The following is a 12,734-nucleotide window of genomic DNA, read 5'->3' as shown; positions in this document are numbered from 1 at the left end:
TTTAGCTCGCATGCTGGACCCACGGTCCACGTGAAAGCACGCACCACCTTCCACATGTCGCTCGTAATCCACCTCGATCAAACAGGCTCCTCCACAGGCGTATTGGTCCTTTCTTCTTGAAGCCATTTATCTGCACTAAGCACCTTGTGGAACAGGGATCACATCCTCAGCCATCTTCCCTCCTGTCTTCTTCCAGCTCCTGTCAAAAAGACCTTGGTCCACGTCAATGTCCATCACAAAAACCTCTGCCCAGCATTCTCTAGAATCTCCTAGTTCCACCATCTGATTGGCTGACACAACATCCCTAAATTGAACAACATAGCCCCTTATCTTTAGCTCAAACCCAGATATACTCAGAGCAGAACAGACTGCTCTTTCAGAACTGCTAAAATGAAATACTTAACAGCATAACAGTAAAAATCTTAACCAGGGCATTGCAACTCCAATATATAAACCAATGGAAGGACAAATCTCACTCCTCCCCATCTCATCCCCCCCCCACCCCAACGGTCCTTATAAATATGTTGACCAAATTGGTGTATTTCTGAAGCCATTGAGAAATCTTGATGCCATCGTCAAAAGGTTATTGTTGCACTTGTGCTGTTGGCCACATATAATTGATTACGGAATTACATTGGAAATGGTAAGGGAAGTGGATTGTGGTGGAATGCCTTTATCTCTTCTTCAAAAATGCCTCCATCGTTGCAATCCTTAATGGTGATAATTCAAATATTTCTCCGTTTGGTGAAAAATATACAGAAAATTTTTTTTTAACACTTTTCCAGAATTACCTCCTGTCTGTTCCTGATTTGAGTTCTGCCCAGGGAAGTGTTGATGGTGTACTGGCACTAATTATCCCTGCCAACTTTGCAAGGGTAATTCTGTCCTCTCCTAAAGCAGGTAGATGAGGTTGTTGCTTCAATTCACAATCTACTGACACCATCCTCCACTTGAAAGTAAGTGCTGAGTTTGGCTGAAAGGATCATGATTGTTGTAAAGGCCCACTGGAAGAATCTGCAGCCAAAGCTCACAAGTGCTATTGTTTGCCTTCAAAGAAAGCCATTTGGGTGATATACGTGAAAGCAGTAGCTTTTGAGGAAGAACTCAGCAGTGTTAGAAGGGCAAATCAAGATGTGGCAAGCAACTTTATATCAATTGTCGAATATGTTTACAGTTCAAAGCAGGTAACCTCCTTGGATGAGCCTCTGTTGGCAATATAACTTCACATTATCTGATGAGTGAATTTTCACTCAATTTGTGGTAATCTTTTCTTGGAGCATTGTTTTGTAATGTTATCAGTTTGATTCTTGCATGATTGGAACTTTAACTAACTGCTCAACAAGCTTATTTATCCCAGCTAATGTTCTCCTTTGTGTTAATCCTCCTTTTATACCCCTCCAAGGCTCTGCGGGTACCCCTCCACCACCTACCACCTCTAATCTTACTCCAGTCCCTGTTCCTGCTGCTCCTGCCTCTGCTGCAGTACCTGCTTCAACTCAAGGTCCTGTTCCCTCTGCAACCCCTGCCCATGTTCCAATACTGACCCCAGAATCCATAGCAGGAGCTCAGCCCTTTGCTGATGGCTTCATCTCACCATCTCTCCCTGCTGTCTCTTCTGCTCCTACTGCAGGTGAGTCTGTCTTTCTCATTCTCTGGCTCTGTCAACGCAGTTGTTTCTCAGGCAGTGTTGTAATAAAATCTACACCTAACCAATCTAAATTGGTTTAAAACATCAATGCAGCACATTCATTGTAATTAAGATTGGTAGAAATAAAAACTAATATATATCATACTTTAAAAATCAGAATTATGACAGCAGTCAGAAAGAATAAGTAGATTTCATTTAAACTGTTCTACTCCCAAATCATTCTTCTGAGGAGTATGATCCCAGGAAGTGTTCAATTGAGAATGTGTTTGTGCTTCTACAACAGATATGAGTCATGATGGAAATGAAACAAAGGGAGCTCGAAATTCTGCTCGAATCTTCCACATATTCAGCTGCAAAGCAAAAAAACAAAAACTAAACTGCTGGACAAACTCAAATAACATTTACTATCCCTCTGTACTTCCATTCTGAAATCCATGCAAATAGAATATGTAGCTCGGTACAGGCTATTCAGCCCGCCATGTTGTGCCAAACTACTTAAGCTAATGATGCCTAATTAAACTAATCCCTTCTGCCTGCACATGGTCCAAATCCCTCTGTTTTCTGCATATTCATGTGTCTCTCTAAATGCCATCTGCCTCAACCACCACACCTAGCAGCAAGTTCCAGGCACCCTATGTTTCGAAAAGAACTTGCCTGTACATCTCCTTTGTTCCTTCCTCAAATCGTTTTTAAATGTATTTTTTTTAATTTAAATTCCTTCTAGTATTAGACATTTCAACCCTGGGGATAAAGATACTGACTATCTGCTCTATCCCAAGTCTCTCATAATTTTATGAACTTGTATCAGGTCTTCCCTCAGCTTCCACCATTCTAGAGAAAACAATTCTAATTAATCCAACCTCTCCTTGTAACGCATGCCCTCTAATTCATCATCTTGGCAAACCTCTTCAGCACCTCCTTCAAAGTTTATACAGCCTTCCTTTAATGGGTCAACCAGAATTGAACGTGATACTCCAGGTTGGACCTAACCAGAGCTTTAGAAAGTTGTGATATAACTTCCTGACTCTTGAACCTGAAGATTTGACAAATAAAGGCAAGCATGCCATACACTACCTGTATCGCTGCATCAACTTCTGCAGCCACTTTCAGGGAGTTGTTGGCTTGGACCCCAAGATCATTCTGTACATAAATAATGTTAAGGGTCCGGTCATTACCAGTGTACTTTCCCTTTACATTTGATCTCCTGAAATACAACTCACTTGGCCAGGTTAAACGTAATCTGCCATTCTCTGCCCACATTCGCATCTGATCCACATTCTACTGTATTGTTTGGCAGTCTTCTAAACAAGCCACAATGTCACCGATCTTTGTGTCTATTTACTAACTCGTGTTTTCACCCAAGTCATGGACAAGGATCAGAAGAAAATATTAGTAATAGATGTGGCAATCCTGAATGACAGTAACGTCAGGAAGAAAGAATAGGAGAAGCTGGAGAAGTACCAGGGCTTGAAAGAGCAGATAGAAAGAATGTGGAAGGTTAAAGCCAGAGTAATCCCAGTGGTGACAGGAGCACTTGGCACTGTAACACCTGGACTGGGAGAGTGACTCCAGTAAATCCCGGGAACAACATCTGAGATCTCGGTCCAGAAGAGCGCTCTACTAGGAACAGCAAGGATACTGCGCTGAATGCTCAAGCTCCCAGACCTCTGGTAGAACAGCTGAGATTGAGGGAACAATACACATATCTACCACCCATAAGTGGTGAGGAGAAAAAAAATATATATGTCACCAGAATGGAGCACTGTTAGTCATGGACTTCTGGTCAGATTAAGACCCATCAACCACTACTTTCCAATTTCTTGGAAATAAGGTGGATAGAAAGAAATTGGTTCCTCTGTAACAGGACCTTCCGGCCCAACGAGCCTGTACTGCCCAATCATACCCATATGATCAATTAAACTACTGACACATGCATTTTCTAATGCTAAATCAGAAGCAACTTTTTCCAAAAAGGTTGTGGGGAAAGTGAAATTATCTTTCCAAAAGTCTGGCAAGATTGTGGAATTCCCAGACCTTCTGGGTAAAGGAATATATTCAGATTTCCCTTTTTGATGATTGTTGAATTGAAGCTTTAAACACTGACAGTGTTAGGCAGTAAGTGACATGTATTAACAGTGGTAAATGGAAGTGAGGTACATTTATTAACAAAAAAGGCTTCAAGAGCTGATTAGTTTTCCTCTTTGATCCTAAAGTGTTGTCTACATCTTTGAAGGTGGCATTTTGTAGTAGTTATTGGGTAATGATCAGAAGCCGCTTTCTCAGTCCTGGCCTAGGGCACTGATAAAATTAACTCTATGCACTCAGTATTTGAACAACCCCCAGCAGTAGATTAAATCATTGCGAACAGGGCAGAAAGTCAAAACTGAAAGTACCCTGGTCTGAAGAATGAAGTAAAAAAGGCAAAGCTGGAGTGAAATGTCATCTATCTATATATTATCTGAGGATTAGAAAACTTAAATTCCATTGACTCAGTGCAGAATTTGCAAAATGTGTCATCATATCATTTGTACTGTGATGTTACAGCATTCATAAAGTAGAAATCATTGACCTGTTTTGAATAAATTAATCTCTTCTCATGTTGACAGTAAAGTATGCTACAAAAGGCTATAAATAATGTAGAGAACCAAAAGGAAAATAAAACCAAGCCCTCAGTTCAGCCTCTTTCTGCCAACCAGTCCTGACCCCCCTCCCACACCCCCATGACTGGACTTTGCTCCAGTCATAGCCCTCTGACCAGCCTGCCTTTCCCACACCTCCTTCCCACTCCTCCCATGTCTTGATTCGGTTTCCCCATTACCTACCACTTCCCTCATTCTCAGTGTTCCCTCCTTCACTGCAAAGAATTAGGCACCAGAACTTTAAAACATAACTCAACTCAGTTGCGTTCTAAGCCTTGTTCCACCATTCAAAAAAGCAACAAATCTGGCCAATGACCAGATCATATCTCCAAACCCTCACTACGGGACGATTCTTGCTCCAGTCTTTGGCTTGGATCTTCTTCCAGTTCAGGCTTGTATTTGCCCATTGTTATTGAAAAGACACAGCTTGGAGTGAAAGCGAGATGTTTCGTTTGCCTGCTCTACTTACAGGCATTGAACATTATTAGGTGTTGCTTCTCTGTATTCAAGAACTTGACTTAATTTTAAATGGGCAGAAAACTGCCTGAGAAACAACTTTTTCATTACCTTTGTTTGGCTGCAGTACAGTGTGTATGAATAAGGTGAGTCCTTCTAAGTAGTTTTTAGGTTTGTATGACATGTACACAGACTTAAGAGATGATCCCTGTCTCACTGGATCTCTGACATCTGACAGAATTGAACAGGGACTGAAATAATTCGCTTGTTGAAGGATGCATGTAAAATACAAATGCGGAATACACAGTCTTTCAGTTATATCCAGTGTGTTGTTGTGAAAATCAAGGCCCAGATCTGTTAATTTCTCATTGTAGATGCTTAGTGTTAATAAGGGGTTGGAGTTGGCTTTGGACATTTGGTATTTAATTCTTTGCCTTTCTGTTGTTTTGAATCAAGTCTCTGTTTTGATATTTGAATAAACAGAACCTAATAGATGTAGAATATTTCCAATGTAAATTATACGTTCTGAGCTGGCTCTGCCATTTGTCTGTTCGTATTACAGTTATCAGGCTTCTACTGAGGATTCATCTGTCTCCCAGTTGAGAAGTTTAATCAAGGCTCCCTTAAGTGATTATAAAATATCCTTGAAGCTGTTTTAAGAGAATTAGTGGAGTTCTCTCATTGTCCTTGCAGAAACATTTTCTTCAATTATAATTACAGATGGCATTTAATTGCGGCACAAGCCAGTAGGCCCAATTACTTTGTGTTGAAATTACATCATATAAATTATATGATTGTACATCTGCATGTGTGCAAATTGACCTTGGTTTCCTTTATTACAATGGTGACTGCTGTTCAAGTATTTTGTAGGCTTTAAAGTGCTTGGGATGTTTTGAGAATCTAGAATATGCTGTATAAAAATGTAACTTTAATTGAAAGGCTTTAATTTCTAGAATGACATTTCCTCCCTCAAATTTTTCAGGGCACACTCCCCAGTTCTACAGCATGAATCGACCAGTGCAACGGCAGAATCCTACCACGATTGGGGGTTCTCTGCCTGGCTACAGACGTCCACCATCCTTGGCCTCACAGGCCAGTCTTCAAAATCAAGTCAATGGAGGTCCATACTACTGTCAGAACCAGGCACCTGAATCAAGAGGTAAAGCTTGCCTTCAAATCCTGTGATTTTCCTTATCCATGGGGAATTCTTGGATCTTTGAATACATGATAATAGGTTTTCTATCATTTTAACTCATTGTTAAGGTTGGGAATGAGATCATTTTCGAGTTTAAAAACTGAGGTGCAGCAATGATGGAAATCAACCTCCCATCAGCCCCAAGCTGTTAGGTATCCAGGCCTGACGGAATGTATGAAAGCACCAGACCAACAGCTCAACTTTGTATCTGCACTTCAAATTCCAGAGCACGATGGAAATTGGGTGGAATAGAAATAAATAACGCTGAGATGAGGATGAAGTTGGATTAATGGAATCTCCCTCAATCTTAAATGTAGATTTATCTAGGAAAAGTATAATGTATATCTGCTGTCAGTTTTAATTGGGTTTGATCTGCATACAATTGTTCTTTGCTTCCCTGTTTGAGAAAGCTTTGCATTTCCTGCTGGTTTTGTGTCTTGTTTGTTTTTATAAACACATCTTGCAGGTGTTTCTACTTGTTTGTGAAAGTTTTATCTGCTGCTTCTGACAGCTGTTTGTTCCGTTCCTTTACCACCTTCCTGTGACCGCTCTATGTGCAGCGCCCCTTGCTCCACCACCACCTTCTATCCTGCAGGTTACACCGCAGCTACCACTGATGGGCTTCGTGGCCAGAGTACAAGACAATAGTAAGTCCACTCTTTCCATTTTCTGAAAGAAGACGTTCTGCAAAACGTTACATCAAGAACAGACTAACTGTCACAAAGACTTAATTATTTACCACAGTATTTGTTAATATATGCTCAAGCAAGGTGCAGAGTCAAGGAGACCACAGGTGTTGGAATCTGGAACAAGAAACAGAATGTAGCGGATCAAGCATCATCTCTAGAAACAAAGGTGTAAATCAAAGTTTCGGGATTTGAGGCAGAGTCTCAACTTGAAAAGTTGACGAGCACCTTTTGCTCCCACAGTTACTGCTTCACCATCTGAGTTCTTCCAGGATTCTGTTCTTTCAATGTCTCAGGCAACATATATTGAGTAAGATGTAGAGCATTGTGCACTGTCTCACAAAGTCCTCTCAAGATTGGTTGGGTTCTTGGAATTTCAGATAAAAGGAATACCAAGTGCTCTTGTTACACAGATTATTCAGTATAGTTAAGTGGCATAACCATTTATTGTTGAACATTTCTATGAACTGGATTCTAAGGGGGATCTCTTGGGTTTTGAGTGATCTTGGGGGGAGGTGCAGGTGAGGAGGGTATCTGGGGGGGAGGGAGCTGGGCTTTGAGGAGAATGGCTGAGACTTAGCTTGAACAAAACCAGAGGGAGGAAAGGAGGAACAGCACATCAATATAAAGCCAGGTATGCAGACTGCTATGCAAGAGATATAGTTTATTTGATTTGTATGATATTTTAAAGAAAATATATATATAAGCTGAAAACTACACAAAAGAAAGTTGATGAGAATTATTATTTCCCATCAGAACAGAATGATGTTCACAGAGTTCTATTGCAGAAACTTCCAGCCTGTCAGTCTGAGTTAAAGTTGATTGAAAACCTGAAACTAATCCAGCTAAAGTTATTCTTAATTGTCAATGCCACTTTGACTTCAACAGGGAATGTGGTATGACTCAGAACCTAGAAAAGGAAGTGTTTGATCCGTTTGTTCTTTTTTTTTTGTCTCAGCACATTAATTCTTATTCTGAAAAAAGACTACAGTATTCCAGATATGGTCTAGTAATAGAGTTACACAGTGCAGAAACAGGTTCTTGGGTCCAACTATGTTGTCCACTTCAGCTAATCCCACTTCCCAGCATTTGACCCATAGCCCATTGAACTCCTGTGGTTTTTGGCTTCAGCTCAACATGGCTATAGAAGTCAATAGTTCAAAAGTTCCATTTAATATCAAAGCTTGTACACAATGTATATACAACCTGAAATTATTACTCTCTGCAGACACCCTTGAAACAGGAGAAAACCCCCAAAGAATGAATGACAGGAAAAACGTAAGAGCTCCCAAAGCCCCTTTCCCTGTCCCCTACTTATTCTAGCAAAAGCATCAGCATTCCCACCACCCGGCATGCAAGCCCCCAAAGAGAGACCATTGTCTACAGTCCATCAAAAACTGTTCGCTCCAACATTTTCAACATCCCACGGGCTGTCTGTCTCTCACTAAAAAGCAAGAGACAGATATCACTCCTTCCACATTGAGAGAGGAGGCAAACCGTCACTATTTCGATGTTACAGTCAGTCTGAAGCATTGCTTTTTATCCTGAGTTCCCCCACTCCAGAATCGCCATCAAACTCTCATCATCGAGAGAGAGAGAATGATTGATCCCACTTGCAGAGACCTCCAACAGCTGCTTTCGTTGTCTTCGACGTTCCGGCTCCCACTACACTTCAGTTCATGACACTGGCGGGTCACAAGGGCCGCACAAGGACCCTAAGGTGCCCAAACAGGCTGCACCTGGACATCTTGAAACGCGGTCAATCAGCGAGCTCCAAGAACGGGAACGCACCGCCATGCAGAATCATAGTTTTTGGGTGCTGCATTAGATTTAAGATCCTGATAGGAACCGAGCCACCTTAAAAAGGAAAACAGAGACATTAGAATAGGAGGAATTTAACTTTTGCTGATGGGCTTGGAGAAGTCGCCCTCTGGTATCAGACTCATAGAACACAGAAACATGTCCTTCCATGCCAATTATCAAGTATCTATTTACACTACCAACCAACACATACAAAATGCTGGAGGAACTCAGCAAGCCAGGTCACATCTATGGAAAAGAGTAAACTGTCGACGTTTCAAGCTGAAATCCTTCATCAGGACTGGGGAGAAAAGATGAGAAGTTACCGGCAGGAAGGTGGGGGGAGGAGAGGAAGAAATACAAGGTGATAGGTGAAACCGGAAGTGGGGAGGGGTGAAGTAAAGGCTGGGATGCTGATAGGTGAAAGAGATAAAAGGGCTGGAGAAGGGGTAGAAGACAGTGGAAGGAGGAGGAGCCACCAGAGAGAGGTGTTCCTCCCTCGGGTAAGGAGATGAGGTAAGAGAGGGAAATGGGAATGGTGAAGGTGAGGGGCAATTACCCAAAGTACAAGAAATCAATGTTCATGCCATCAGGTTGGAGGCGACCCAGACGGAATATAAGGTGTTGGTTGTCCAGTCTGAGTGTGGCCTCCTCACGGCAGTGTCATATCGGAATGGGAATAGGAAGTAGGATTGAAGTGGGCGGCTTTTTTCTGCTTTTTCTGGCGGACAGAGTGTAGGTGTTCAGTGAAGCGGTTTCGCAATCTATGTCAGTATTCAGCAGGCCACAGTGGGAGCACTGGATACAATAAATGATCCTAACAGACTCTCGGGTGAAGTATCACCTCACCTGGAAGGACTGTTTGAGGCCCTGAATGGTAGTGAGGGAGGAAGTGTAGGGGCAGGTATGACACTTGTTCTGCTTGCAAAGGTAAGTACTAGGAAGGAGACCTATTTACACTAACCTTACACGAGATGCATTTTTATTCCCCCATACTCCCATTAACTGCTCCACAGTGTGCATTCACCCAGCAAATCTTTGGATTACTGGGAGAACCTGCTCAGTAGAATGCACAAAAATTGAAGTACTTGTTAAAGTTGTGCAGCTACTAGATATATTGAAGTGGGCACTGGGGCTGAAGCACATATAAATTCCTCCTCCAATTCAGTGTGCATGTTGTGAAAATAGATGTAGTGTTTAAAAATTATAGTTTTTAGGGAAAAGCAAACTGTAAACTTTTTTTTCTCATTTGAAAATTGTGTAATTTTTCTTGCACACCATACCCAGAATTATTCAGCACTTAGATAAGAGAGTAAGCTCTAGTGATGTTGCTCTTTTAAATTCAGTTAATAATCTGTCCCTGAAATGGCTGTAGAACATGGGCAAAAGCATATGGACATGACCTGGATTATTTTTAATAAGCACTTTTCCTTAATGTGTTGTCTTTGAATATAAACCTCCATTGCCAAATTTCAATTAATTTCTGTAGACTGTTAACATTTGCACTGTTGTGTGTTTCGCATCTCCTCCAATGAACTTCCTGGAACTGGTTTATACATCAGGGGAGTTCTGCTCAGTGCCATGGAATGATACTTACTTACAATCAACAGTTAGAATAGATTATTTTGTCACTTAACTTACTGCTGTTTGAATTTGATGTGCACAAATTAGCTACCATTCTGTCATTATACAATTTGCAAGTATGTATTTGGTTCTAATTTGGTTCCAAATAAATGTAAGCTTTCTCTTAACTTAATACCACTGTTACAGTTTCAGATGGCTCCACCCCCCCTCCTCCTCCACCAACAGATGATGTAGTATTTGATGAATCACCCCCACCTCCCCCACCACCAGAGGATTACGAGGAGGAAGAGACGGCAGTGGTAGAGTACAGTGACCCATACGCAGAGGAAGATCCACCTTGGGCACCCAAGAATTATTTGGAGAAAGGTAAATGCAGCTTTGTGAGTATTTTTGTACCAGTAGTCTTTTTTTGAATGTATTGTGTTTACACTTGTCATCATTGTTACCAGTCTTACCGCTAGGTTCACATTTATCAGTAGTGTCTGCTCTTACTCTGATGGAAATTCAGGAGGACATCACACATGATCACAACTTAATGTCCCCTGCTTGAAAGCAACTGCATGCTTGCGTACATCTGCTAAAGATCAGAAAGGGTGCCTCCACTGTTGAAAAGCATGCTAATGACAGTGCTCTAGGTTGCAATGACCTCAAGCTGATTACAGTGAGAGTACAGAAGCCTAATTGGATGAATTCACTCACATGAGCCAGAGTATGCTGATAGCCGTCCAACTCATTAGTGGAGAACTGCCAGCTAACTGTGCTGCGGAATCGTGTGGCCATGACTTCCTGGTTTGCCCAATGCAACGTGGAAGAAAGAAACCCGCCAGAGGTCAAATCCCAGTATATAAAACTTTAACTCCAATTCTAGTCTCAATGTGGACCTCAATTGTACATAGAACAATAAAACATAGGAAAAGGCTCTTGGCCACCACATCTGCACTGACCATGCAACTAATCCCATTCGCCACCAGGTGGTCTGTATCCTTCTGTTCACTGAGTGTTCATGCCTCTGTCTGTCTGCCTGCTAACGATTGCTCAGACCAGAAGCACTTCACAATTAGCCTTTAAGGCTGATTTATACTTGTGCATCAACTCGACGCCGTACTTACGGCGTCGCCGCAGAGCCTACGCCATAGCCTGACGTGCACCTCTCCAGGGTAACTACGCGTTGCAGCAATGCAGACCGCAACAATTGTGATTGGTCCACCTGGTAGCATCGCATTTCCTCCCTCGCTGCAATAGCTTCCCATTGGGCGACTGAAGGGCAGGGAAGGAACTCTGGCTGCAATGCTTTCCATAAAGTTTTACAGACCTCTGAAATTATGCAGGACACATTTCGCTTTTACGAAAAAGACACTCGCTTTAAACTTGTTTACCCCAAGAAAGACTACCATGAACATGAAGCCTTGTGCGGGCAGGTGTGTGTGCATGCACGATGAGCCTGAATTGCAGAGCGACGCAGACACACCAACGCACAAGTATAAATGCTCACAACACGCCTAGGTTATGGTGTCCGTTTGACGCAGAAGTATAAATCAGCCTTTACACTACACATGGTTGTTGTATGCAGCCTCATTCATTTCACTAGGTTTACCAACCTAAGCTGGAAAGATAATTTTTTCCCCCATTTTACTCATTTAGTGTTTTGTATTTAATTTCTATCATTTTGACAGGATTTAAAATAAATTTCTTGTTTTATGAATTTACACCCACTTCAACTTTTAGTTGTTTCTCATTATTGCAGACATTTAAAACAGTTAAAAGGGCCTTTGACACCATGGGCTGCAGTAATTAAAACAATCTGTTTTCTCAATTCAAAGTCAAGTAAATGCCCTGTAATTAGCAGACAATGCAAGCCATATTCCATAAGATGAGTGCAAGTCTATGGTCTCACTTGGGTTGATTGCAGTTACCACATTAGTATTGATGATATCCGTCTCTTTGAATGTTTCTGTTATCCCAAGTTATTTGTCCCTCACCAAAGTTCTGTCACCAAGTACAGGTGACATCTCTAGTTAATCACAAAAAGGAGAAAATCTCCAGATGTTGGAAATCCAATCAATACACACAAGGTGCTGGAGGAACGCAGCAGGCCAGGCAGCATCTATGGAAAAGAACAAACAATCGATGTTTTGGGCTGAGCGCCTTTATCAGGACTGGAAAAAAAAGATGAGAAGTCAGAGTAAGAAGGTGGAGGGAGGGGAGGAAGAAATACAAGGTAGTAGGTGATAGGTGAAACCAGGAGAGAGGGAGGCATGAAGTAAAGAGCTGAGAAGTTGATAGGTGAAAGAGATAAAGAGCAGGAGAAGGGGAAATCTTAGGAGAGGACTGAAGGCCATGGTAGAAAGGGAAGGGGAGGAGCACCAGAGGGAGGTGATGGACAGTTAAGGAGATAAGACGAGAGTGAAATGGGAATGGTGAGATATAATGAAAGTTTGAGAAATTGATGTTCATGCCATCAGGTTGGAGGCTACCCAGACTGAATATAAGATGTTGATCCTCCAACCTGAGTGTGGCCTCATCGTGACAGTAGAGGAGGCCATAGACTGACATGTCGGAATGGGAAGTAAAATTAAAATGGGTAGTCACTGGGAGATCCCACTCTTTCTTGCAAACAGCACAGGTGCTCGTTGAAGCGGTCTCCCAATCTACATTGGGTCGCACTGATGTACAGGAGGCCACACCGGAAGCACCAGATACAGTAGAGGATCCCAACAGACTCACAG

At 42.0% G+C, this 12,734-nt stretch overlaps 1 protein-coding gene across 14 annotated transcripts in view; it reads left to right on the top strand.

The window, feature by feature from the left end:
• Positions 1-12,734, top strand: part of LOC134348416 (abl interactor 2) — a 161,862-nt gene that overhangs the window by 139,924 nt on the left and 9,204 nt on the right. For 6 of the 14 annotated variants that reach the window (XM_063051756.1, XM_063051752.1, XM_063051751.1 and 3 more), the window contains 4 exons: positions 1,403-1,630; positions 5,726-5,902; positions 6,499-6,585; positions 10,195-10,374. In XM_063051756.1, the coding sequence (XP_062907826.1) occupies positions 1,403-1,630; positions 5,726-5,902; positions 6,499-6,585; positions 10,195-10,374 (672 nt within the window). The remainder of the gene's footprint in view (positions 1-1,402; positions 1,631-5,725; positions 5,903-6,498; positions 6,586-10,194; positions 10,375-12,734) is intronic. The other 8 variants (XM_063051763.1, XM_063051760.1, XM_063051759.1 and 5 more) reach the window with 3 other exon arrangements.

The sequence above is a fragment of the Mobula hypostoma genome, chromosome 6 (assembly GCF_963921235.1).
Source record: "Mobula hypostoma chromosome 6, sMobHyp1.1, whole genome shotgun sequence".
NCBI classification, from domain to species: Eukaryota; Metazoa; Chordata; class Chondrichthyes; order Myliobatiformes; family Myliobatidae; genus Mobula; species Mobula hypostoma.
Note: the sequence above shows the minus strand (reverse complement) of the source record. Positions and strands in the feature narration are given on the sequence as shown.